Source organism: Saccostrea echinata, unplaced genomic scaffold (assembly GCF_033153115.1).
Source record: "Saccostrea echinata isolate AGI-Se365-2 ecotype Australia unplaced genomic scaffold, CSIRO_AGI_Sech_v1 ptg000001l, whole genome shotgun sequence".
NCBI lineage: Eukaryota > Metazoa > Mollusca > Bivalvia > Ostreida > Ostreidae > Saccostrea > Saccostrea echinata.
The window spans coordinates 8462292-8489653 of record NW_026889750.1 but is presented as its reverse complement, the minus strand read 5'-3'; the positions used below and the strand labels follow the sequence as shown (position 1 = coordinate 8489653).

The 27362-nt window shown below is 32.8% G+C and overlaps 1 protein-coding gene across 4 annotated transcripts; it reads left to right on the top strand.

Moving 5' to 3' along the window:
* The first annotated feature begins 212 nt into the window (after positions 1-212).
* Positions 213-27362, top strand: LOC133184579 (lamin-L(II)-like). 4 transcript variants are annotated; one of them, XM_061319686.1, is made up of 19 exons: positions 213-362; positions 3437-3648; positions 4205-4814; positions 5079-5168; positions 6785-6973; positions 7329-7608; positions 7837-7962; positions 8182-8402; positions 8839-9230; positions 10616-10826; positions 11512-11571; positions 17659-17734; positions 18913-19143; positions 19918-20002; positions 20292-20391; positions 21230-21402; positions 21688-21788; positions 23388-23439; positions 25165-25300. In XM_061319686.1, the coding sequence occupies exons 1-18, from the start codon at positions 346-348 to the stop codon at positions 23433-23435; spliced, it is 3222 nt and encodes a 1073-aa protein (XP_061175670.1). In that variant the 5' UTR covers positions 213-345; the 3' UTR covers positions 23436-23439; positions 25165-25300. The 4 variants fall into 4 exon arrangements, with proteins under 4 accessions (XP_061175670.1, XP_061175656.1, XP_061175648.1 ...); XM_061319672.1 differs by lacking the exon at positions 23388-23439 and adding an exon at positions 24346-24449 and having other exon boundaries at positions 25165-25299; XM_061319664.1 differs by lacking the exon at positions 23388-23439 and having other exon boundaries at positions 25165-27362.

Genomic DNA, 27362 nt, shown 5'->3' with positions numbered 1-27362 from the left:
GTACATTATTGAAACACTTCATAAGTGTTAAACTCCCATTACAGAGAACAATTGGGTGGGGTGGAATTCCGTTGCTGTTCTCAGGAACGTTGTATTAGACATGAATCACAAGATGATCGTTTATCAAAGCCCTTTAACTAAACACCCATTGACTTTTTGACAAAAGACCATGTCAGACCGTAAACTACCCTGCAGTCCGCTGGTAACAATGTTTACCCATGTACGGCCCTCGTTGCCAGCCAAAAAATCTTTGACAAGCGAGAAGTGAAGCTATGTAGGCAGGGATATTCATTGAAAGTGGATTTTCTTTTTAAATGCAGTTGTTCCACTTGAATTGTGTGTTAAATGGCCCAGGTGCTAAGGTGAGAGATGGATTTTTTTAGTCTTTGCATGGAGAGGATGGTATTCAAACTTTTAAAATCTTTCCATGTTGGTATTCATAGCATGCCACTGCGTTCTCAAGGCCAATGATAAACTTTGAATTAAGGTGATTTGGCCAATTGGTGCATAGTTAGTGGGTTTTACATTTAATTCAGTAATCTATAGTGTGCCAAGTTTTTCATAAGAACAATTTCATTAATTGAGTAGATCAGTTCACAGGCACCTGTTGATATTTATTTTTCTTATATTAAAAAATATATACCCTCTAGCTACCTGATAAAACATGATTTATTAGGAAGGGGGTATATTTTTTTCCCTTATTAAATTTCTTGAGACAAATAGCTGAAATGTAATATTATCTTGATAATTTTTCCCATCCTTGTATCTTTATGCTTCTAGCCCTCAGTATAAACATTTTGGAGACTCCACATTTGCCTGTCTGTTCTTTTACAACGCAATATGTTTAACCTTGGTCAAAAGTGTTGAACTCAGCTGATTCATAGAAACATCATTTTATTCAATTCCGAAAGAAAGGTCTGAGGTTGCAGATGCCATGACATATATGTCAAGGTCATACAGTACTTCCTACTTTGAGGTTGCAGATGCCATGGTATAAATTATGTCAAGGTCATACGAACAGTACTTTCTACTTTGTTGTGGACAGGGATAATTATTTTGTGCAGGAAGAACACATTTTGTTTTGTTTTTCATTGCCATGGATTGGTCATAAATATCATTATTAATATGTAACTTTAATCAGATTAAGATTCATCTGTTTGTATCCTGATTTCAACTTTTTTTTCTCTCACAAAGTACCAGACAGAATGTTCATTTGAGGTACATTGAATTGCTCAAGTCATTATTCAAACAATTTCAGAATTTCAAAATAGTTGTCTTGTGTCTAAGTGTTAAGCTTTGAATTATCTTACATTTGTAAAGTTGAAAAAAAATTTAAAGGTAGACACACAGTGAGTTACTGTTTTTGTTGAAGCTTGTATTAAAGTCAGGGATTATCTTCATTTGATAAATAGAAGGATTTATCTAAAACCAGTCAGATATGATTATGGAAATGGTTTTATGTTTAAAACTTCTAATGGACTGGCAACATTGTGGAGAATTGAAGCGTGTCTAACAGAGACTAAGGCATTGCATTGGATCCATAGAATCATATGGATTTATTAGCTATACATAGATACATTGTTTTACTATTTTACTGGAAGTGGGAATCCACATTGATTGATGATCTGTGTTTTTAAGTTCTACCTTTCTTGCCTGGTGGATGAGATTAATTAATATGAGAAAATGTTTTGAGTTAAAATGCCTCAAAAACACAAGAAGAAAAAGGATTCTTTAAAACACACACAGTCTTCAAAGTAAGTGATGAAAAAATTGTGTTCATATTCCAGTTAATCATTGATAGTATTGAAGAATAACTAGAGGTATGGGCTTTTTATTCTGCTGTTTTAACCTTAAAAATCTTTCTAGCTTTCACAGTCATAAATTTTCATTATTTGACCACCTGATTGCATTCCATGTTTGAAGTTTGACAAATAAATTGATTGTTTGAATATCTATTGTATTTCATTCAGAAATTTTACAAATACCCTCAAAGCAAACCGCTCAGACATGAAAGAATCTCCGAATAATAACCAGAAATTGAGATGAGAGCCTGACTTTTATATACAACATAATCAGGATGTTGAAGTTGTCCTTTATTTTCTATTTTTTTATACATCAAAGAATCAATGTTTTCTCAGACGAGTTATTACAAAGGAAAATACTAGCTGCTTTGTTATTTTATGAATAATTCATGTAGACTTAGGAATGGCTGTCAGATAATGCCATTATGGTGTTTGTATATGGTTGGCACATTTGATTTTGCAGATCCATATTTCCATTATTCTGTTGTTGTCATGGAAGTGAGGCCAGGATTTCAAAGAGAAAAGTTAACCAACTTTTGTTTAAAAATTATTGCAAAGTATACAACCTGCATATGAAATTAACAAGAAAAAATTGTATGTCATAAAGTAATATACATGTATAAAATCCAAACCAAGTTAATGCCAAGTTTTCCTAGAGTCAAAGTTAATCAAAAGTCAGTCTTAAAGTGATAAGACTTGACGAAAAATCAATTTTTGCAGAGTTGATATACACCTTTCCAACAAATGAAATATTTGCTCGAGAGATTTCAAATAGGTGCCATCAATGATTTAGATTTCGTTTATGACATTATTGTTTGACATTGTTATCGTACTCGGAATCAAAGTTTTGGTAAGGAAGAGTTCATCACTGATATGGGGAATGCGAAGTGCATTTAAATGTCCAATGTTTGGATAAAATGGAACATTAAAATAAACAGTATTTCTATCTGTTACACGGGGATTCTCCAGTTGTGAAGTGCCTTATATGTATAGTTACCAAATATTTATCGTCCCTTTTACCCAGTCTAAGGTCACTAACTGTCTAGCCGACTCAATTAGTCTGTAATAAAATAAGAGCATTCTTCCTTAAATACAATGATTGCAGTGTATGTGTTACATTCATTGGGTGTGTGTCCATGAAGAGTTTTGTTCTTAAAAGGATAATGTCAATAGCTTTTAAAGTTGAAGTGGATCGTCTTGTATTGTGTCAAACACTCTATACCACTTGTCAAAGATTATATTAAGTGCAGTGAAAGGGATTCTAAAGGTATTTTAATTGTCACTGCATATTTTAATGAAATCAACATGAAGTAGAGATTTGAATTTTATATATTATGGATATAAATACATATATCTTTGATATAAAGAATTGCTGATCACAAGAATTTAAAGCTTCAGATTTTATTCTTACTATCAGTAAGCTACTTTCTGTCTTAGACTAGAATCATGCAAGACTTGTGGAAGCTGATGTTCAGCAAAGTTTCCTCTTATCATGATTCTGTAATGAGAAAACATCAATCAGTTTACCAGGTCTTCAGATCCAATTGATTTTTTTTCAATCAATTGTCCTGTGGAAAAAAAAATGAGGAGAAATCTGTAGAGTCATGTATAGATGTATGGTCTGTGTTTTGTAGGTTGAGTGGGGGTCCATCACAGGATAACCCTTTTATCACACATCTAGGGGACGGTGACCCTAATCTACAGCCCCACCCCCAGCACCTTCTTAGATCCTCCACCCCAGACGAGGAGCAGACCTTGCAGCTGGTTATCCCTGAACTTGACTATTCAGGAACAGCTGAGCACTCACTCAACAACTCAGGCAGCAACAAGGAACATAATCACTCAGGTCAGTCCATGGAAGGTGTATAGCTCTAGGTTTACAATGCCTCCATGGCCATGATGAAGAAATAATTTTTTTACTTAACGATTTTCAGTGTTACCCTCAACTAAATGCAATATTTTTATATTGTTTAAGCGAATACCTTCTTACCTCCATATAAAAAAAGCATTTATATTTTTATTACCAAATGGGAAATAAGAACTTTTTTGTATAGATTAATTGGATACATTTGCCTTCGAAACAATGTATGTGCACATGTACTTATTGTATTCAAAATTAAGCACTCATTGGTTAAGGACCATCAAGAGCAAAATTGAATTAATGCCATCATTATTTCCATGTATTGTATTCATATAAAATCTTACATTGGAGGAATTCATTAAATTAATTAAAATGCAACAAAGGTACCAAAGGTTGATTCTCACTGAGATATGCAACTTGATACAATAATTTTGATTTTTTCTGCAAGATTCATTCTGTCCAAGTTTTACATACACATCTCTCAAAGAAGTTTACAAAATATTTTCAACATATATAAAAGAAAAAGATTTCCTCCATTTAGAAACCAAGGAAGTTGATACAAAGGAACCAGTACCTGAGCCAGAACCTCCTACCACTGTAGAAGAACCACCTAGACCTCAATCCAGGCATTCCTTTGTTACCTCAAGGAGTTTCCTCAAAGACAAGATTTCACCCTCCACAAAACCATTTAATAAACAGGTGTATTTTGTGTCTTCAAGTTCTGAACCTCATTTGCGACCTGAGAGTCGCTGCACAAACGTGACAGACTCATTCAACAAACCGATTGTAACTCCCATAGTGGAGAATCCATATGCTCGAGTGGACTCAGGGTATTCGAGTCGTTACAGCAACAGGAGCTATAGTGCAGGTTCTATACGCAAGGTTACTCACAGCCCAAGCAAAATGAGCTACGGAATGACCGAGCATTACTCAAATACTCATGTCCAACAACCGTGTAATCGGACACAGGAACGAGAGGAGTTGCAGCGGATTAATGACCGCTTCACAGCGTACATCCAGAAGGTCCGCCATTTACGAGAACAGAGTGGACATCAGGTGGATGCAACGTCTTTCATTAAGTCTACAAAGGTTTTAGAAGATGAGCTCGCCACTCTGAAGGATCTGTATGAAAGAGAACTGGACAATGTTAGGTAAGACTGACCTGTTGTTGTCAGGAAGTTTGGAAATAATTTGTACTGTAGATTTGTGTTGTGCTATAAATACCATGTTTAAACCATACACATTTACATTAAAATAATTGTAATAATATTTATCAAGTGAAACCTGAAAAAAATTCTACAGAGAGTAATCAATTTTTACATAAAAGTGGATCAATAATTCAAAACAATATTATGTTATACATACATCTTTCCTTTTAAGGTAGTTTTTTACTTATAAAAGTATTCACATTCTAGGAAACAACTGGAAGAAGTTACAAAAGAAAGGAATTCATATCAGATGCAGTATAGCAAGAGTAAACAGTTTTCCTTAGATCTGGAGAGCAGGTAATTCTACGTTGTAAATTACTGTATACAGAGAAATTTTCGCCCATTTTATTTTTGCCCCTCTCTCCCTCTTTGTGAGTGGGTGAATTTAAAACTGGGCAAATTCAAAAGGGATAGCATTGTCTCTTTAACAAATTTGTGTCCGGGTGAATTTAAAACTGTGAATAAATTGTTTGCAAGTGTGAAAAGGCATAAATATCATGTGGCTAAAGTAACCATGTATACAGTAAGGACTTATTTGATATTATACAGGAGTCTTCCTTTTATCATGTATATACAGTTTACCCATATTCCTCATTAGCGAACCATTACAAATTATAGATGAGTCATTTATTCAGCTTGCAGGAAAGTTCTTCTGCTTGAATGAAAAACCTTTCTAAATGAGTACCAGTATCTTTATGTGCTGAACTCTGTTTAACACCAATTCAACATATGTTTAATTATTTGCAACTGTCCTCAAATATTTGTCTATATACCTATCTTTAAATGATTGAACCTATCTCCAAATAAATTGAAGATAGGTAGATCTAAATAAATTATCTGAAAATGTATACACTATACCTATCTTCAGTTAAAGGGAGATAAGTTCAAATGAATTACACCTTTCTTTTATTCAGTTCCACTAATCTTTTGAATAACAGATAGTATTAATTAAATCACATTTATTTCTTGAGGATTTGAAAATATATAATGCTTAACTCAACCCTTTTGGGTATGATGTAGATATTAAGGAAGGTCTAATTATTATATAAACAACATTCCTCCATGATCCCAAATTTTCTATGTTCACTGAATGCTTAATTTTGCAAATAATGAATATGGTAGTTTATATGACACATACTGTTTCCTCAGTGTATGATAAAGAAGATGGAAATTTACTGTGCTTTGATAAAGAAAAAGAACTTGTACAGTTTACCTACTAACCATAAAATACAGTGCAGTAACCTTAAGTAATTGCTTTTCTCAAGCACATAAAGTTGAATAACAGAATTACAGCATCTAGGAATTTTTCTGTATATTTTAACCCCCCCCCCCCCCAATGATTTTGCCCCATTTGATAGATACATGTAAGTCCAGTGTAATTTAGGTAAAAAATTTAGAGGAGAATGACAAAAAGAAGGCAAAATGAAAATAAGGTAAATGTTTTGTAGAGTACAGTAGTTATGATGCAGTAGCTGATGAAGCTTTAAAAATGTTATTTTGAAATTATTTATCTGTATGTATGTCTCAACAGTTATATTGAACAAGACCCTGATATAAGGTAGGAAATCCATAGCAGTTCCCATTACTTAAATGTGTTACCTAATGATGTTACAGTGCTGTAAACCCCATACCAATCTACTTAACACCTTGTTTAATGTTTCAACCATTGTCATCCATGACCTAATTTTATAATTTAACTATCACATGTCATAAATGTACCCTCTAAATTGGTTTGTCGACCTTGTTTGTGTAATAATTGTCTAAATTCAGTTGTACACTTAGTCTTGTAAGAATTCAGATATTTAGAATTTAAGAAATTGTGTTTTTGAAATTCTTATTGTACATGATATTGAAGAAATGTGAGAATTTGAAAATTAATATGTTTACACAAAATTTCATCATCCTTTTAATAGATTAATGGTAGAAACAGAGAAAAATAGGAAACTAATGGAAGAAGTTAACATCAGTCATAAACGAATCCAGTCTTTAGAAAACGAGGTTTCTGAGTCCAGAAGGAGTTCAGGTCGACCTTTTGATGACATCAACAATTTGACAAGAGACGCTGAAAAAATGACAAGGGAGATTGAAACTCTAAAGCGCAGGTTTGTCAAAACAGGAATATTTTAAAAATTAATTCTCCTCTTGGATGATTTAGTTCTAAAAGGCCTTGAAGTAGTTGATCCTAACTCTGACCTAGCTTATCCTCATTTTCAAGAGCTTGACTTCGGGTCAATAGATACATGAATAATTTTTTTCTAGAATTATCGAAATGTATCTTTTGGGTTGCATTTTGTCTAATGTATTATTTGAAAAATTTATCTAAGTATTAATTTTACCCAAGTGCAATAACAATGATTTTGTTCCATTTAAAAAAAAATCAAGAGCATTGTGACTTAATAGTTATGATATATGGATTATTATTATTTTTAACAAGATCTGTGTGTTCCCTCGATTTAGATATGAGAAGGAACAGCTGATGAGACAGGAATCAGAAGAGAAGGCTCACCTAATGTCCCAAAAGATGGAGTTTGATAACCAAGTTCAGGGCCAGCAGATCAGAGAATTGAGAGAGCGATTGGAGAACGCCAACGCTACCATACTCAGTCTGGAGACCCGCATACGACAGTACAGCAAATCCGATACATCTGTGTCAGCTCTGCTTCAACAGGTCAGAGAATCTGCAGAGGAGGAAATGGCACGATTCAAGGCTGAATTGGAGGAAACCTATAACAGAAATGTATGTGGGTCTTTTTATAAATCTTGAAAAGCATAGCTGCTGCTGAATTTTGGGAGTAAATTATTAACTTTGTAACCCTGAGAGATATTTCATTGGTAGATTTTGACAATTTTCACTGGTTAATTGAATATATTAGAATTCCTTCAAGGTTCTTTTGATAATTTAATCCTTATCTTTAGCATATTTGTCTGTTTTCTTCTCTTTTTTATGGTCTTTTTTTTTATTTAGATAACTGCATTGAAAACTCAAATGGAAAATGATGCAAAAACATTTGATAGACTGAATACAGAGAAATCACAGATTTTGGGACAAATTGTGGAACTCAAAGCTAAGATTACTTCTCTTGAAGGACAGGTAAATTGATCCTCTGCGATTTCATCACAAAATAAGTTTCTTGACAAGATGAATTAATCATAAATACTTAAATCATATATACATGTTACATTTAAAATATAGATACAGTCATAAGAGTTTTATTCTTTAAATTATAAATGCAGAGAGTATTCTCAATACCATTGTAACTCAAACATAAGCATCATTTTATAAAAATAAAATTATTTTTATCATGCACAGATACAGAATTTGAATCACCAGAAAGAGTCCCTAGAGGAGATGGTGGCCCAGGAAAGAGCCCGGGCCAGTGAACAGGTGGCGGCCATGTCAAAGAAGCTGAAGGACGTCCAGGACATGCTGTTTGTGAAGATAAGGGAGGCAAGCCAGTCACATGACTGTCACATGCCACTGAAGGCAGAGATCAGTGCCCTGAAAGCTCTCCTGGAGGAGGAGGAAAAAAGGTCAGTTGCAAAGTCTTCATGTTTATGCCCAAAATTTCTAAATTTCTTTTTGACATTATGATTTGAAAAAAAAAAATCCTGCTGATGCCCATGCTTACTTCTCATTTTTCAAAAACTGTGAAAAATGGTAAAAGCAAACACAGCTATAGAGAGTACCTGCTTAGAAAGAAATCATTAGTTTTTACAAAATTTAATGAATAAAATATCACCTAGATATACACTATATTGGATGATGGCTTTATCGAAGCAATTTTGAGTGTCCCAGTACGTATGTTATAACTGCTAGGTTGTTTTAAGACCATAAAACAAAAATATAGATCCATACTGAAGACAGCACAGATTGTGTCAACAGTATAAATTTTGTGTCTGACAATTATTTAAATGCATACTTTCATAATAATGTTGATTATTGAACTTTAATGTCTTGCCATTTCAGGTTGCAAGTACCATCAGAGGAAGTAACAAACACTATGTCTTATACCTCCACAACTCAGGCAGACACTGCAGCTGTAACCTGTGCAGAAACGATGACCTACGCCCCTCCACCTGCTGTTTCCATGACCTCCTACACCCAGCCGTCTGCCCCTCCCATGTCTCCCTCCTTTGCCCCACTGACCGCCCCAAATCTGACGAACGAGTACATTCCTCAGTATGATCCTGTGACATCAGAAGAACTGGATGCAGCCGGTGTGGGACTGGAGTATTTTGGGGGAGGGACTCGATATACATACCAGACAACACCCAGTTACAACAAACTGCAGATCGAGCCCTCACCCCCCACCACCCCTCGCCCTGTGGGGCCAGTGATGAGAGCCAAGTCTGCCCCAGGTAATTAGATTGTATGCTGCTGTACCTTTTGTACTGAAGAATACTGAAGAAAGTACATGTACATTGAAAAAAAAAATACTGAGTAAGCTGAAAGATAATTTCAATCATAGTCACTTTTATTTACATTAGTAATACTAATTTAACCAAAAATCCATACAAGAGATTAGATAGATGTTTTGTACTTTGCCTGCAGAAATTAAAGGGAAAATTATTTATGGCCTGAAAGGGAAATTTAAGTTGCCAATTATTGTGGGAAAGGCAATGTTGCCAAAATCCTTAGCTGAAAACAAAACAGGTACCCTGCACATAGGAAGCCTGGTAGTATATTGAATTTGGAATGATATGATAAGTAATTCTGCAAACTATTAGGAATTATTGCATGATATTCATTTTGGTAATGGTACAATATCTGTGTATAGTCTTAATGCATGTCTGTATAGAGTCCATGAATTTATTTACTGGTAGTAAAAAAAGAACAGAGCTTAGCTTAAAAAATATGAACAGAATTAGAAAATTAAAAAACCTCAGTGAACTCTCATTTTTTAAAGAGGGAAATTTGAAGTAATTAATGTAAAATTTGCATGTGCTGTGCAATTCTTAGATTCTTGACATTTGTTGAATGATTTCCAGAGTTCCTTACCTTTGGGTATATATATATTCCAATTATTTGATTACATTACAGACGAGCCAAATAGTCCCCCCCTTAGGAGGCCCCTGAGTGCCAAATACTCTTCCTCAAAAGATAGTGAATCAAGGGAGGCAGCTAGAAATATTTATAAAATCCCAGAGAGACCCAAAACTGATAGATATTACTCTTCACCCATATGTAGGCGGGTCTCTGATGTCACAGTGAGTGACAGCACAGACAGCCCATGCCCCTCCCCCCAACAGTATAGAGGTATCCTCACATGAGTGCTGTGTATAAGGCACCTCAGCTCTTTGCTCTTAGAAAAATAATTTGGATTGTTGTGGCAGTGATCAATTTCCTACTTATTCTGAAAAAATCTTTTTGGACTTGGCAATAACCTATTTTCTAGAGTGTTTCACAGTTTCATTTTCAAATCTGAGAAAAGTTAATAAATCCCCAATCAACACATTGTCTTTGTTTTGCTAGAAATGAAGGCTTGATTGCAGCACATTCTTTTTTGACTTGTAAAACAATCTCTTAAAATTGTGTGTTTTTATGCTAAACTGTCACTTATGCTTTAAAATATGAACATCTTATATAAATTGATAGTTAAAAATACAGCTAAATGTTAGCAATGATACATTTGACAACTTTGTTGTTACATGTAATGTGTAATTTGTGCAGACTGTAAACTACTAGTTTGTGGCTTAATCACACTCTTTATCTTATGACATGGACATTTTGTTTTTGTTAACAGCTGGGGCTCATGTCAGAGGTCAGAATGTCCCTCTTATTCCTACCAGCATGGGTCAAGGTCAGGATTACTTTGATGAGATGTTCCGTGACCTTGCCAGGGAAACCCTGTACACGGCCCCCTCCCCACCCCCACAAAAACAGCAGAGGAGTAAATCAAGCATGGAGAAGTATCAGAGTTCAGTATACCATGACTACAGCACTGCCACATCCAGGTAATACCTTCAGTCATGTGACTGTCACATGACCATATTGTTGTATAATTTGCAAATACAATATACATACTGTCATACATGTATTTAAAAGTAGAAGTGTGATATATCTTCTTTGTTTTTCAATTATGTTTCATCTTCTTCTGTATGCATGATATTATACAATCATATTTTTCAATTGTGTTTGTTAGTACCAGCTTTCAATCTTATGTTCAGTTCAAAATTAAGACACATATAATCATGATAATATGAAACTTTTTACTAAGTTTTTCATTTGGTCTCTCAAAATCCAAGATATTGGTAACTTCAGGAGAAAAAAAAATGTTTATCACAAGTACATGAAAGTGTATAGGCTTTGCCTGTTTTTATTTAAGTAGAAAGATCATACATGCAGTCATGTATTTATCAAACAGCTAAAAGATATACCAGTTGCTTAATTTCTAAAATCTTAAGATATGAAGCTTCGATTCTTACAAAGCTTTGTGAAAGGATGTTTAATCTTTCATCATATAAGATGAAATTAATTATTTACATATCAGGCATTTATTACAAGAACTTGTACAATAAGATACCCATCCAATCCCACATTATATTGATAGGAAATACATGGATTGATACCAAAATGGTTAAAATTCCATGTAGAAATGAATTACTACAATTTTAATGTAATTAGTCTGCCCTTTTGCAGTCGTTCAGAGACCCCCGAGTATCCACGACACTTACTGCCCAAGGACGCTCTTGTGTTTAGGTACACCTCTCACCTTCTGCTTGCTTATAAATCCTTTTTTTTTTTTTATCTTTTCTTCAGTATTTGCCCACCCTATGTAGATATAGTGCTTTTGCAATCCATTATACATGGATATGTGTGTGTTCCTTCACTGCTGTTAGTTCCCTGCATGCATCGGTTTGACCTTAGTTTATTGCCAGGGGTGTTATGACCTTGATATGTTGAGTGAACCAATTTCTGTAACTGTTTCATTTGTTCTTTTTTTATTTGAAATTTTTAAGCAGAACGAGAGCAATTTTGTGAATATTTTCATTCATCTTGAATGTTAAATACCACTTTTTTCTTAAAACTTTTATGAATTTATTATTTTTTAATTTATTTTAATTTATTTAATTTATTGAATGCAGAGCCAGAAACTGGTTTTACTCTTTTGACAAAATGTATTCTTCGTACTTTTGATGTGTGCTATTGTTTTCGAGTTTTAAACAAGGTTAAAATGTATACATATATATACTGGTACCATTTGGTCATGGGCTTAGGGAAAATTTAAGAATTGGTCTATGAATCACAATTTGTGGGAAGAAATTTCTTTGAAATCCATTATTTTAAAAAAAATAACACCAAAGTTTTGTAACAAATAATGAAAATCTTTGAAAAGCATGATATATGATTGCAGAAGATATATTACTGTAAGTACATGTACTTATATCAAAGTCATAGATGTATGGCAGACTTGCATAGTCTATCACATTCCCCCCAGTGTGACTTTATAAAAATATTGGAAATCACACAAATTTTTCAATGCTGTATTTTGGTCAGGCAATACAGCATTGCATTAATTTGAGAACAAATGATTTACAGGTATTCCCCAGCACAACATACTACAGGATTCAGTTCCTCTTATTTCAAAAATATTTTTGCAATACAGACAATCTGGTGTAGTTATGGGCCAATAAATTTCCAGTATGTAGTAGCTGCAGATCTGTAGGTCACTGGTCTAAAAAATAATTGGGATGGTCATCCATTGAAGTTTTTTTTTTCAGACTGGTAAGCTACAGATCTGTAAGTGTTCTATCAGATTAGGATACCTGTGATGGAACGTAACTTTTATTATATTTGTTAAAAGTGAAATAAGCACAATATTTAGTAAATATTTACTGACGTTATTGCCAGAGTATTTATTTTAAACTTTTGAATCGTTTTAAGCTTCGATCTAATTAAATTTGCTCTCTTTGACTTTTTCATAGCTGCATCTGCCAATGTCTAAAATATTTTCTTCTTGCCTTAGTAATCATTAACTAAATATAAATTCTTTATCTTTTTATACATCTGCCAACCCTTCTCATTTGCATAACTCTTAGGGATGTGCGATTTTATCGGTTTACCGATTTTTAATTGCGTGATACGTATCGTGATACGGAGACTGAAATACCGGTATTTAGGTACATATTTATAAATTCCAGAAAATTATTCATTTATTTGTTCAATCTTTCAAATTATAATTACAGGAAGTGTAAAAAATGTTGAAAAGGGTAAAAGAAAGACATTCTAGCATCCACAATTGCTTGATATTAATATTATGTCAATAAAAAAATGAAAAAAGTTAAGTTATGTTTTTCCAGCATATTTTTCGGAAAAATTATGAATATTCATTTAAAATCACTGTAAAAATTGCTTGTAAAAATATCATGATATTATCGTGATATCATGGGGAAAAATCGTGATATATCGCGATACGAAATTTTTGGCAATACCCATCCCTAGTACATGTAACTCTGAAAAAGAATATTAAGGTATATAGTTCCCCAACTTCTGTTTCCATTTATCTTGATAACAGATGGTAAATGAAAAATACTTTGAACATAAAAAAAACATAAAAGTTTTCCTGAGTTACTGAGTATTAATATTGGTATTTTTAGTAGATTGACAGAATTTACAAGAGTATGTTAAATGGTACAACACACCTAAATATACTTATAACTCTCTGTAGACTAGAGTATTGTAGAGTATTGGGGGGGGGGAGAGAAGGTATTTGGGTGTCCCACAAGGTAGACTGGGCTTTATTGTGTTTACAGGTCAAAGATAGTTTCAAGGTGTAAAAGAATATTACTTTAAGGAATAATCTGTTTTTGTGTGTAATAAAAGTTAATATAAAATTTCTTAGGAGGCCTATGGTCAGACGCCTTAGACCATCTAGTACACACATACTAAGGTATAGTGGTCATATATGTCATTCTAAATTTAACAATCACAGGAAGTACACTAGCACGGAATCTAAGAAGGAGTTTGAAATACATCAATAAAGAAGCAGTAAATGTAACAGATATTTTTTGGCCCTTCAAAAATGACTTTTAAAAATTTTGTTTTTTATTTTGTTGTGAAATATTTGAGCAGCAGTGTGTTTAGATATAGGGTTTTCCCATTTTTTGTTTAAACCTATTACAAAAATCTATTTTTGAGGGACCAAACTTTACGAGTTCTTGGATATTTCCTTTTCCGTCCATCACTTCAAACCACATAAACGTTAACTGGTCTTGACATGTAAAAAAAACCCACTAAATTGAACTCACCCATACTAATTATGCTGAAAAACCAATGTCTTTTCCTAGACTGTGTGAAGTAATTCGTAGAGTTCATTAATTCACTGTTTTATTTAATATCATATTATTTTGTGGTTGTCAATATTGATTTCAAAATCAATTGTTTAAATAAAGAATAGGGATTCCTGTTTAGCCTAATTTTACACTTGTAGATATCGTAGTCAATCCTCTTTTTGATAAAACTGCTTTGATTCTTTTTCTTTACAAAGAATTATATAAAACACACAACTGTTAATAATTGGATGATTCCATGGTTCAGTGACAGAGTAATTTTAATAGGTCAGATGAGGTAGAAACACATACATGTAGTCATGTACTAAGCTTTATCTTAAGAAGGAAATAAATATTTCTGTTTAAAATATCAATTTAGATAAGAAAGATAACTCTTAATTTATTTGTGGAAACAGTCCAATGCTATTAAGAACCTAGATTTCTAATTATTCTTGTCCAGTCCATATACCTCACATAAATGTTTTTATTTGTGGAAACAGTCCAATGCTATTAACGTAGGTCGCGGGTTTGCAGGCCATTTAAAAGTGTCCGAAAACATACCATGAAAATTAGTTATATGAATCCTCTACCTTCGTTTTATATTCTCTGAAAATTTTATAAAATTCGTCTGCATCGTTTTTATGTAATTAAATCCCAAACATGCCATTGTTGTCGTTACATTTTCGACGTTATTCTATTGAATTATATGAGAAAAACGTCGTTTTCGGCTCGTTTTGAGGCAAGATTTTGTTTCAAAAAATATCAATAACTTTTAAATGGTGCAGACGAAAATGTTTTCCCTTTGGTATTTTAACAAAGAATTGATTTGAAATAAATCAATGTGAAAAAATTAATATGTCTTCGGGTTAGTTTTCGCGTAATTTAAATGTGGATAATTGCTTTTGTATCGCAAAATGTAACATTTTTAAGAACGACGTCATAAAATATCGCGACGTCATGCTTGACGTCGTGAATATCTATCCGGTATTCAGTGCAGAAAAATAAGCTAAACTTATTTTTATAAAAAAAGAAATTCACATCCATCTGCATTCAAGTGACCCGTGAATCGTATCATGATAATTAAATATCTATGAAATGATTATTAGACATGTTTCTCTTCAGATTAGGGTTTTTGCACGTCTTATATTAGTGAAAATTCTCGCAAGGGAGGTAAAACAACAGTCATTTTCTTTAGTTTCGTTCTTCCAATTTACTTTCTTTATGTGTTGTTTTCTTACCATTTTTTTTCTGTTTGTTTTGTTTTGCTTTTTTTCGTTGATTAGACGTATCCTAACATTTGGCTGTGTATTTTTCTTTTCAAGCGTGCTGGCGGAAAACGGTATCCCTTAATTCAAGTAATTCAGTCAAGTATATAAAATGTTTTTATTTAGACCATGCAGCAAAGCGCTCAAATCTACGAATTTCTGCCAAATATCGTCCCGGCTAAATACAATATATTTTCAGTATATATTTAAACAAAATATTAATTTTTACATACCACATTTTCAGAGGGGTAAATGGGACGAGGATTTAAGAATTAATTTTATCTGACGTAATCAACAGCCAGTTTTTTTAAAACATTAATTCTACTTGTTGGAAAGCAAAGTAGCGAATAAAATCTGTAGGTAACAGCATTGCAAGCTGTTGCTTAGGGGACGATCATTTCAGGGGGGGGGGGGGGCGGCTTACAGATTTTGGAAATAAATAATCTGTCCTCGAAAATGTTGAAAATAAATAATCTGTCCTCGACTGGGCAAGAAAATAAATAATCTGTCCAAGACTAGTTCTAGCACCCCCCTCCACACCCCCCCCCCTCCCCCCCCGCCCTGGGAGTTTTCAACTTTGATGTTTTTTTTTGTTTTTTTTTTTGTTTTTTTTTTGCTTGTCAGACTTTTTTCAGTGAAGAAGAAATAAATAATCGGTAGTTGTTTTTGGAAATAAATAATCTGTCCTTCACCGACATATAAACCCCTCTCCCTCAGAATCAAATAGTTGTCCCCTAACAGGAAGTCAGTGTCGCTAAAAATTGTCTTAATGTTTCATCGTATCTTTGTATTTAATTTATGATAAACTTGTACATCTATATATTTTTTAAAAATATCCTGTTTAAAAATAAAATTTAATCTTTTGATGTAACAGGTGTATTTGCGATTTTTTTAAGTAATGAATTCTTTCTTAATAAAACAAACTGATAATTCAAATACGATCAAAGGAAAAAAAGGTCAGTCGAACCTTGTGTCCATATGGTTTCGCGATACCAAGTGAAAACAAATCAATCGCAATTTCTCGGGCCTTTTCTACAAGCCGAAAAAGAACCACTTGTTTTTCCAAGCTTGCAGGAAAGGCCCGAGAAGATGCGATTGTTAACAAAGAATCAAATTTTTAATAATATTATTTATTATTTATAATATTATTTATTTCATTCGAATCGTAATAAGCCTTCTCCACTAAATTACAAATTCCAACAAAAGTTTTGTCTAAGTATTGTATCGACTATACAAATCGTAAAAAGCCTTCATTATTTGTGATAAGTTGTTACTTCAATAATATAACACTAAACTATCAATTCCAAGAAAAGTTATAGCTAAATAATGATATACTGAAGAATTTAATAAAACAAAAATCATCGCAGATTTCTTTTTCATTGTGACGTCATAATCAAATGTGCACAAGAAAATCGCCCAAATCATATAAATTGCGTACCCAGTTTTAACGACGTCAGCAAACCCGCGACCTACGTTAAGAACCTAGATTTCTAATTATTCTTGTCCAGTCCATATACCTCACATAAATGTTCCATGAGTTACAAAGCTTACAAATGTCCTTCCAGATGAACATAAAGCATATTTTTGAGAAATTGATTTTTAAATTTGTCCTTCTGTGTATAATGTACAATTTAAGATATTAACTATATAAATATAAAGTTTATTTACACAGCATTAGAAACATTTGCTTTGTTTTTTAAAAAACCAATAATAAGTGTATAATTTACCATGATGAATATTATTGGAATTAAACCGCCACAGTTAAGAGCTTTATACACAGGAAATCAATTTAAAACTTTCACCCAAACTTGTTTGACGTCGGGCATTATTTGCCAACTGTCTGTGGATCCAAGAACTTATACATAGGTGAAACTTGATAAGCGGCCATGGGCAAATAATGCTTTTAATATGTACCCATTCTAGATCGGAACATTTAAATGGCCCGCTGTTGATTAAAGCATTGTCTTGTTCAGTAAATTCAGTGTGCCAGCCTTACAGCTACTGGTTGATCAATACTAGCTACACTTAGTAACCATTGTAATCCTCTAAACCCCACATTGCTTTTTTGAAAACAGGGGCAGTTAATTTTTCAGGGATCTATTCTTGTGTTATGTTAATATTTTCTTTGGTGATCTTTAAATATTGATGGTTGACAGATTTGATTTTTTTTTATTGTGCTGGTGGAGTTTTGAAGAAATCTGATTTGAGACTTTATATTCACTGACAATGGAGTCTTCTAATTCTTTTGACAGTGCCGTTGGTGATATCAAAATTCTAGAAGTCAACCAAGAAGGGAAATATGTGCGATTAATGAATGAGAGCAAACAGGTAATGTATAAATGAGACATTTGTAATGTATTAATAGTTATATGAAAGCAAACAAGTAATGTATGAATATATCAGCTCAAATGTATACTTATATGAAACTGATTACATTGAAGATGAAGGGTCAGTGGGTTTAAAGAAATTTTGATCTTGTGTAAACATCTCAAAGAATAACTAAAAATTAATTACTACAACAAAATTTGGAAAGATTATTATAACAAAGTTGGGATTTCAAAGAAATTCCATCTTCTGTTTTATTTTAAAAGAAAACAAAACTATTCAGGAATATTTTAATTGTTTCAATTAAAAAAAACAACTTGAAAAGTGACATCTCTTAGAAATTTCTAGATGCCAGTAAAAATTCTTGTTATGTCTTCATTATTGAACGTTTTGATTTGCTGAAACATAACAAGCTTGCAACATGAATAAAACTGAACAATTAAAGCTTATAATTATGATGATATTATTGCCCGGGGTTTGATATTTAGACATGAAACAAAGACAAAAGACTCTGGCATGTCTTGGGACTTGGCCATCTTGTTTGATCTGACCTGACTGTCAATAGAGCTTTAGAAGTCACTCAATGCAACATTAAACCACTGTTTTTACATGTGCTGGTATTTATATGTAACCATAAGCTTGTTTAAAAAGCACCGTTACATTGATCTGATTACTTCAACCAAGGGTCACCGCATACAAACAAATTGTCATGTACTGTCAACATTGTAAAAGAGAGACTTTTTTTTGTAATGGAAGCCTGCAGATGAAGTCTTAAGTGAAAATGACTCATTTGGTATTTAAAAAAACATAAACTATACTGAAATTAATCTTGTGTCTGAAATATTTTTAAAAATCTTTCTTGTAATCTTCTTAAAATGTTTAAAATATAAAAGCACTAATTATTTTTTACTGTTGGGATTACATGTTCAATAGGCCGGCAGGCATTTAATTATTATTAATTGAAGGGTATATACATATTTTGATTTGAAATTTACTTATTTCATCATTAGATAAATTGGAGTGTTTTAAATTTGTGGATGAATTACTAGTAGAATATTTCCCATGTAAATACTATTTTTTACACAATAAATGAATGAACAAGACAGAGAAATAATGAGAGAACATGACAAAGATGGCTTAATTATTTTGCAATGATTTATTTTTGTTTTTATTGGGTTTAGGAGGCAGAGTTTGGAGGTTACATGATACAACAAAATGTCGGTGGACATCCAGTGGCTGTGTACCGATTTCCCCCAAGGACGAAATTCCCCCCAAGTTGTACCCTTACAGTGTGGGCGGGAACAAACGACCCAATTTTACACCAGCCCCCATCTGACTATGTTTGGAAGGAGCAGCAGAAATGGGGCACAGGTCCAGAGTGCACAACCATTCTGTGTAAACCCAATGGTCAGGTGGGCAGATTTTAAATATTGAAATAACCAGTGAATTTGTAGTTTTTGTAATGGGTACCAGTACAATTGTTTTTCAAGGATCAAAGTTCATTTCATTTTAAGTTTTTTTTTTTTTTTTTTTTTTTTTTTTTTTTTTTTAATGCTTTTAAAACATATATTTATTTAGATATGTTTTTTCCCTCAAACTATCTTTAGTTTCATTTCTTAAAAGCAGGAGATAAATAGCAAAATTTTACAAAAATTATCATATTGCAAAAATGCAACTTCTTTTTTAAAAATCAAGACATACACATAATACATATACTCATTTGGGAGAAACATGCAGATCAGGATTAAATTATGGCAGTTATGGACTCCCGAAGTAGGTGAATGTGGCCATAAATTAGGCAGCTCAACCACCTTATTAGTTGTAAGGTTTACATTTGCACTTGCAAGTTCCTTCATTTAAGTGTCTACATTGAGGGGTCTAAGATCAATTACTAATAAGAATTCATCCCAGGCTTGAAGGAATCAAGGCCCTGATACTCTTATGGAAAGCTTATCTATATATATAATCCTTTTAGATTTTAAGTACTTTTTATCAGATATTGAAATGTTGAAAAATGGTTTTAGTTTACATTGAGGATAAACATTTTTTATTAAGATCGAATGTCAGAATTGCATGGTCAAGGTTAAATTGAATTGCAGTACAGATGATTCATGCATTTTTAAGAGGGGAATTTAGTATTTTGAGATTAAATGGTGGCATTACTGAAAATATGATTTTTATTGTAGGCAATAGCTTGGACCACAGCTGCACATAGGTTTACAAAAAATGCATTTGAGGAGCCCTCAGCAACCTCCCAGCCTGTGGTGGCAGGTAGGTTTTGTCATAAGTATGACTAAATGTTTGACCAGGGCTAAGTACATGTTCCACTCATTAGCAAAATTTTGACAAACATTTAGCATATCATAGGAGGTTAACTGGTGTAAAAGTTGAGGAAAACTTGCATGTTTTCTTGACTTTCCTTAGAAAATACCCTGTAATGAGTAATGGTTGGTAATGGGAAAGAATTACTGATGATTACTGATGATAATGATTAGGATGGGTATATAAAATGTTTATCACTTTCTAATAGACTTAATGTAAAAAAAATTACGTCAAACAGATGAACCCATTCCTGATGATCAGAATGTAGAGACAGACAGTCTGACGGAGATGACAGTCAACATCAATGAACCGAAACCAGACTCAGTGTACCTCAAAAGGTAGGTCAACAAATCTAAACCATGCACTGGATCCCTTAAAAGGTAGGTCAACCAACCCAAACCAAACTCAGTGTACCTTAAAAGATAAGTCAACCAACCCAAACCAAACTAAAAGTATCTTAAAAGGTAGGTCAACCAATCCAAACCAAACTAAGTTTACCTTAAAAGGTAGCTCAACTAACCCAAACCAGACATTTTACCTTAAAAGTTAGGTCATTCAACCCAAACCAGACTTGTTACCTTAATAGGTAGGTCAACCAACTCAAACCAGACAATTTGTACCCTGAAATATAGGTCAAGAAATGAAACCTAAACAGGTAGGTCAAGGCCAGCAGTCTAAAATAGATTTTTTTTCCTCAAAAGATAGAGGTTGTCAACCTGAGCATTCACTGCTCATAATATAGCTGAAGTGAACCCAATTTTATGAAGGTGAGTCATCCAAATATTTGGATAGAATACACAGTATTTCATTTTCCTTAAAAAAAAAATACTATGCAGTAAAGCTTGTTTAATCTGAACACCAGTGATCCATTAAATTTTGCTGGATCAGATAACATTCCAGATTTGACAATATTCTAAAGAACTGAATTACTGAAAGGGACTTAAAAGTTTTCATGTAATAGGCATATTGGAATACCCAATACAGTGTATCTGGTTTAGACAAGTTTTACAGTAAATTCTAGATTCACCCAGGTTTTAAGAAATGATCTATTTAAAAAAAATATTTAATTCAGTCTGAATAATATTATTGCAAAATGCTGCAACATGAATGAGTAATATATTCAAGAATGTACACAGGAAGGAACTGTAGAATTGTAAGCTGATTTTTGTTTTTCAGGGAGAAACAACAGCCTAATGTGTTAACCCCACAGAAGCACCCCCATGGTACCTCCCCAGGAAAAGAAATCCATCCCCACACAGGTCAGCCCCGCCCCTATACGTATGGTAATGACAACAGCAGTGTGAACCGACAGTCTCGATCACAGACAACACGACCTGACCCAGTCAGTGGTAGGGCACAAAGAAATTCAACTTTGTAAAGCATTTATATGTACATGAAATGAATGATAAATTATCTTTGTGAGAAGAAGCACAAAAGAAGGCGTTTAGACAGAGGATGGAAATGTACAAGATGAAATGATTTTTTTTTGGGGGGGGGGGGGGGGTATTTGCATTGTGGTTTACATTAAAATTTAGTTTGGAAATTTTGCTCTTATATTGTTTAGAAAAAATTAAGATAGTTTTTTATTTTTCCATCACGTATTCAAGATTGAAATGTACTTGTTGTTTATATAGGTCAGCCTTATGCAGGTTCAGCCCAGAAGATGGGCAGTGCTCCTTTGAAGCGTTACACCCCCACCAATATACGAGGGAATGGCTGTATTGTTAACAAAGCAGTAAGTACATACATAATCACATTTCAGGTGAAGATTTCTAATGCAAGGCTTCAAAACATAAAATATTCTTTTGTTGTAATCTTTAGCATTTGATTTGCAAGGGAAATGTTAGAGTAATTTTTTTTTTATCATTCATTCATTTGCGCATTTTGTGAAATTGACATTTCACATGGCAGCTGTCATTCAAGCGATAAAGTAATTTGCATATGCATTGTTATATATGTCATTGACTAAATATGGGTTTGTTAATTAATATGAAATAACATTTTGACTAATTTTTGAATAATGGAGCTGATGCTTACCATGTCTATTTATATATAATCCCATTTCTTAATTTTACACCTTCCCAAATTTCACTAACTTTCTTAATGTTTCAAGTACTTTGTGATTTCAGTAGGCATAATAATGACCTACGAGTGCATGTATTTATTATGTTGGATGTTACAATACATGAAAGTGAAAATTCTTCAAAAGAATAAGAATTTTTCCAAGAGGTCCATACAACTTTCTGAAGGAAATGCATTCATTTTATTGTTTTAATTTCTAGTAATCTTAAATTATGAACTGAGAAACAGAATTGAATCTCGTATATACTCATCATATTTTTATATATATCTGTCTATCTTTTGCTTTGCTATTTTAATAATATTTTTTTTAACTTTTTAAATTTATTTTATAACATCTTAGACATCTTTGTCAAGCAAACCTGACAATATAACCTTGAAGGATAAAAATCGGTAAAAGTTCACATGGAGGATGCATGTCTGTTGTTAATGTGAATATGCATGATATGTAAATTAATTTCTATGATAACATGTTTAGAACTCAGAGCATGGTCATTTGCACTTGTTCATTTTTAGTTCACTGTACAAGGTATCATTTTTGAAAAGTGGAAATCAATTGTAATTTCAAAACAGATTGATTGCAAAAAAAAGATAGAATTTTTTTTTAAAACGTACAAATAGAATCATTGTTTGTTTGTTTGTTTTTTTTTGCTGGGGGGGGGGGGGGGGGGTTAGAGGAAGGAGGGGGTTTCATTAGCATTGAGCATGCAATCATTTAAAAAAAAAGATTACAAGCACAAACACAAAAATCGGCTTAGTTTGACAAAGCTTGTAAATTTACTCATATATTCTATGTAATAGTGATCATTGAAATCAAAGTATTAAATGATAATTTGATTAACCAACATTGTAACATTTAATTAATAAATTATCACAGATTTATGTGTGCATGATGTGTCTTTAGTCTTAATGTTGCTGCATGCATGCTGTTTAAATTGCTGCGCAAATTGAAAGCTTGGAAAGCATGAGCCATGCAATACTAATTGAATAATTTTATTCATAAAAAGAAAGGTCAATTTAGTTTTACATTCTACGTATACACAAATATAAAATATACTTTCAAAGTCTTTAAGATATTTAATTATAAAGCAGTGATATTCTGAAAGGGGATAGGAGACAGTTTCTAACATGAAGCAAATTGGAACTTTTTACTTGACTAATGTACATATTTTCTACAATGTTCTACAATACATATGAGGTGGTGGTTATATGTTAACTGGTTCTCTGAACTGGTTCTATGATGTTTTATTTTCAGAATTCTAGTTTCCTGAACTACCTTCTGGCATCAGCTCCTGAACACTGAACATGTAATTTGTTCTCTCACCACAGCCCTTTATGTTCAAATCTTGTTTCTTGATTGAGCTGAATTTTTTCGGAGACAGAAATTTACAAAATATGAGAATGAAATGATACATCATGCTTGTGCTCAATTAAACACAAGATTTGAACATTTTGGGCGCAATTTCCCCAACTTTGTAACTTCTACATCAAGTCTTTTGTGAAGGCATGACAGAGCTTTGGTTGGGAGCCGGTAGCCATCAATTTTGTCATAATTTTTCATGCAAGACTTGGTGTACAGAGCTAACTAAAGATTGATTAACAGAGCCAAAAATTAACATACCAAATTTTTACCCTGTGATTGTTCATCCTTTAATTCACTCATGTTGTCGATATTTTCCATGCATCTGAGATATAAACATGTTTCCATGTAAAACTGAATGAATCTTTTCATGTTGCCAGGGCAACAGGAAAAAGATTTAATTATTAATCAATGTGTGTACTCTGACTTGCATCCCTCTATCTAACAAAATCCAAGGCAATATTAACATTGTTCAAATGGTCACTAAATATTAATTGATGAGAAATTTCTTGGAATGGTCTCAAAAATTTTGAATTCCCCCCAAATAAATTATTTGAAAGCTAATTAATTTATTGATACCTACAGTGATGTTGCTAAATGGATTATTTTTTTTAAATTCCATTGTTCTCAGTACAAATGAAAAGAAGGTATGGCAAATTAAAGGGATTTAAGTCCTTGGGTCCTTAGACCTATTTTTGTGCATAATTAATGGGAAGGTTAAAGTTCATCCTCATGTTATCATCATTATACATGATCATTTTGGTGGTAGTCTTGTAGTGTTTGAGGAGGATCCAGGATTTTGGTAGGTATGAGGGATGCAGGTCTAGCTAGAGCTGTGGTTGTTTGTTTGTAGGCCGGTACGATACGTGTGGGCCCAGCCTCCCCCTTCTCCTCCCCCCTGCAGCAGGAGTATAGTAACAGTCGGCCTGCCTCACTCGTACGCTTCTCTACCTAGAGGTGCGTGGTCTTCGTCTGCTTGTTTTCTTCCAGTCTGAAGTATAATCCTCTGTGTTAATTTTGAGAATATTGCTGTAGCATTACAGAGTGTAGAAGATTTTTATTGTTCTTAGAGCAAAACCCACTAAAAAAAATTGAAAGAGTTAATTTTGATTTAAATTTTAATACAGTTATGAAGATTGATTTTTTTTTTCACCAAATGAATTTCTGTGGAACAAAATTGTTTGTGGTATTCAATATTTATTATTTGATTAAATGCTTTATCATTATTATGATAATATCATTACTATCATAACTATCATTATGAAAAAAAAAAATTATTGTATATATATGTTTAGTCATTAAATAAAAATGTAGACTATTTTTGGACAAGTTAACTTTGGAGTAGTGCTTTAGGATATATCCTTTAATTCTGAAATTCCACTATAGAATAGAATTCCAAGAATTTGTGATTGTGTTTAACAATGATTGAAGTGTGATTGATTTACATGTATTTAGGTATAACATTAACACAAATGAATTGATCAATTAAAACCTGACGATGTGCTGTGATACCTTACTTGTTCAATCTCTACATGTGATTGTTCCACTGAGACAGAAAATCTAAGTCAATTTGTAATTAACATGGAAAAACTTTTCAAAATGTGTCCCCATAAAGCAACAATTTCTTTCAGAAGCTTTTAATACTGATCTATGAATTTTTGTTTTTTTGTAGGATGTAGGTAAAACTTCAAGCCCACCTAATCCTTTCATGTCACCACATGTCAAGTTTCAAACAGGCCTAGATCAGATCCGCTCCCAACACAATGAGGACTTCATGCCTCCCATGCCCCGCCCACCTCTCTTCTCATCATGGTAGCTCCTCCTACTTTCTGTTTAGCTCCTCCTACTCTGAATTTTGTGTGTCCTATCTGTGAACGGATTGATGAATGTGAATGTTTTCTGCAAGGAAGTTGGATTTGATACAGCAAGGGAAACAGAATGCATTTCAGCATTATGGTGTTACAGTGGAGTGTGGAACTTACTGTTTTCAAAACATTTTCCAGTTTTTCCATTAGAAAAGATGCCAACAAGAACAGCATGAGAGATAAAACTGATGGTGTGGATTTCTATCCTTCTTTCTTTGTGTCGCTGGAGGTGGGTGGGACTCATGCCACATGTACACGTATCTTACATAAACTCTGGTATATATGTTGAAGATAAACACTTATTTCTTGATTGTTGAACACAAGAGATGTGGAATTCATCAACTTCAAAGTATTTTTTTTTAATTATCAGATATAATTAGAGACACTGCTGTATCATCAAATTAAATTGTAGGTGAATATTTGTGTTTGAATTTTATCATGTTTATTGTTCTGTGTATTTCTTTAAAGCATTATTTCTTTGTTGATTTGAATGTTTTTTGTTTGTATTAGAAATTGCCAGGCATGCATGGATATTTTTTTTACTACCAAGGGTATGTGTTTCATTGTGACATTTTTAGCCTGAATATTTGCTCAGAATTCCTCACTGAACTGATTCCACAGGGTCTGTTGCGTCTTGATGCTAATACAGAAATTCTGCTCCTTAAGAGTTCATGAATCAAGGTCGTTGTTAATGACTTACCCCTTTGCTTTTATTATCTACCGTCAAACCTATCTATGGGGCTGAGAAAAACTGAGATTTCAGAGAATTTGAGATATTATTTAATGCTTAAAGAAGAAGTGGTTGGGACCTTCCAACCTTATTCAACATATTCATGGTATTCAAGTAAAGTTACTAATTAAAAGTTCAAATGTATATTGGTTTAAAATGAGGTTTGATGTATTCTTGAGTATGTTTTAATTGTAAGGTGATGTAACTCTAAAAGGCGCTTGAGTATTAATTTTGCAGAAATGAATACTATTTTAAATTGAAAAGCTTAAATTGCAAATAATTTCATTTGTCACCTTATTTATGCATGGATATAAAGTTTGTTTGTCTGATATATAATGTATTTATAAGATACATTGATGTAATTATTCAGGGCACTGAGCTTGCACTTATTGCAAACTTACACGTAATAAAATAGGAAGCAGTTTTTATGTTTTATGTCCATTATGCATAATGGGAGTGAGGATTTATTTTTATACATGTAATGCTTAGTATGTTTAATCAATTTTTCTGTGATAGAAACTCAATGCCATATGTTTTATCTGCTGAAATTTTTGTTGCCTTTCAGGGCTTTGGTGTAAACAGATTTTTTTTTTTGATTTTTACTAGTTTTGATAAGATTTTTTCTCCACCTCAGAAGTGGTACTGCATGTACTGTAGATCACTAAATTTTCACGACACTTTATTTTCGCAAGATAGTCAATGTCTCTTTATTAGCGAGACAAAATTTTCACAAATAGTGGTTATTGCTCTATATAATCATAAAGATTGCTATTGTACGCGAGAATGAAATTTTCGCGAGCACATTGTCTTGCGTAAATATGCGAAAATAAAGTTCTCACGAATAAAAGGTGATTTACAGTAATATGTATGAGTTGATTGTTATTAGGAATGCATTGTTTTGTATTTTAATTGAGAATAAAGAATTCATTTTAAATGGATGAACCAATCAAAGAGTAATATGACTTTCTAGCCAAATTTGAGATAAGAAGAAATCCAAAGGTTGAGAGGCTCCTTGATAGTCAGGTTTTACTGTATTATCTTTGGGCTGAATCAAGCATTTATAATGCTGAATGTATCATGTAGTCTGCGCTGTATCAAATGTTTTATTTTGTCTTTTACTTCTTGTTCCATCCATGATTGTTATCTGTGATAATTATTATATATTTTTTTTATATTCAAATTATAGTATGACTAGACCACATTTAACAAATTTTTGCTAATTTTGATAGAGTACATATTTATACAGAGAGCTTAATAAATATGTAGAAATTTATA

Excerpts from the sequence above, each read along its gene's own strand:
- LOC133184579 (XM_061319664.1), top strand. Across the intron at positions 4,815-5,078 it reads AGAGAACTGGACAATGTTAG|GAAACAACTGGAAGAAGTTA; the intron begins GTAAGACTGACC and ends TTCACATTCTAG. Across the intron at positions 17,735-18,912 it reads TAATGAATGAGAGCAAACAG|GAGGCAGAGTTTGGAGGTTA; the intron begins GTAATGTATAAA and ends TATTGGGTTTAG.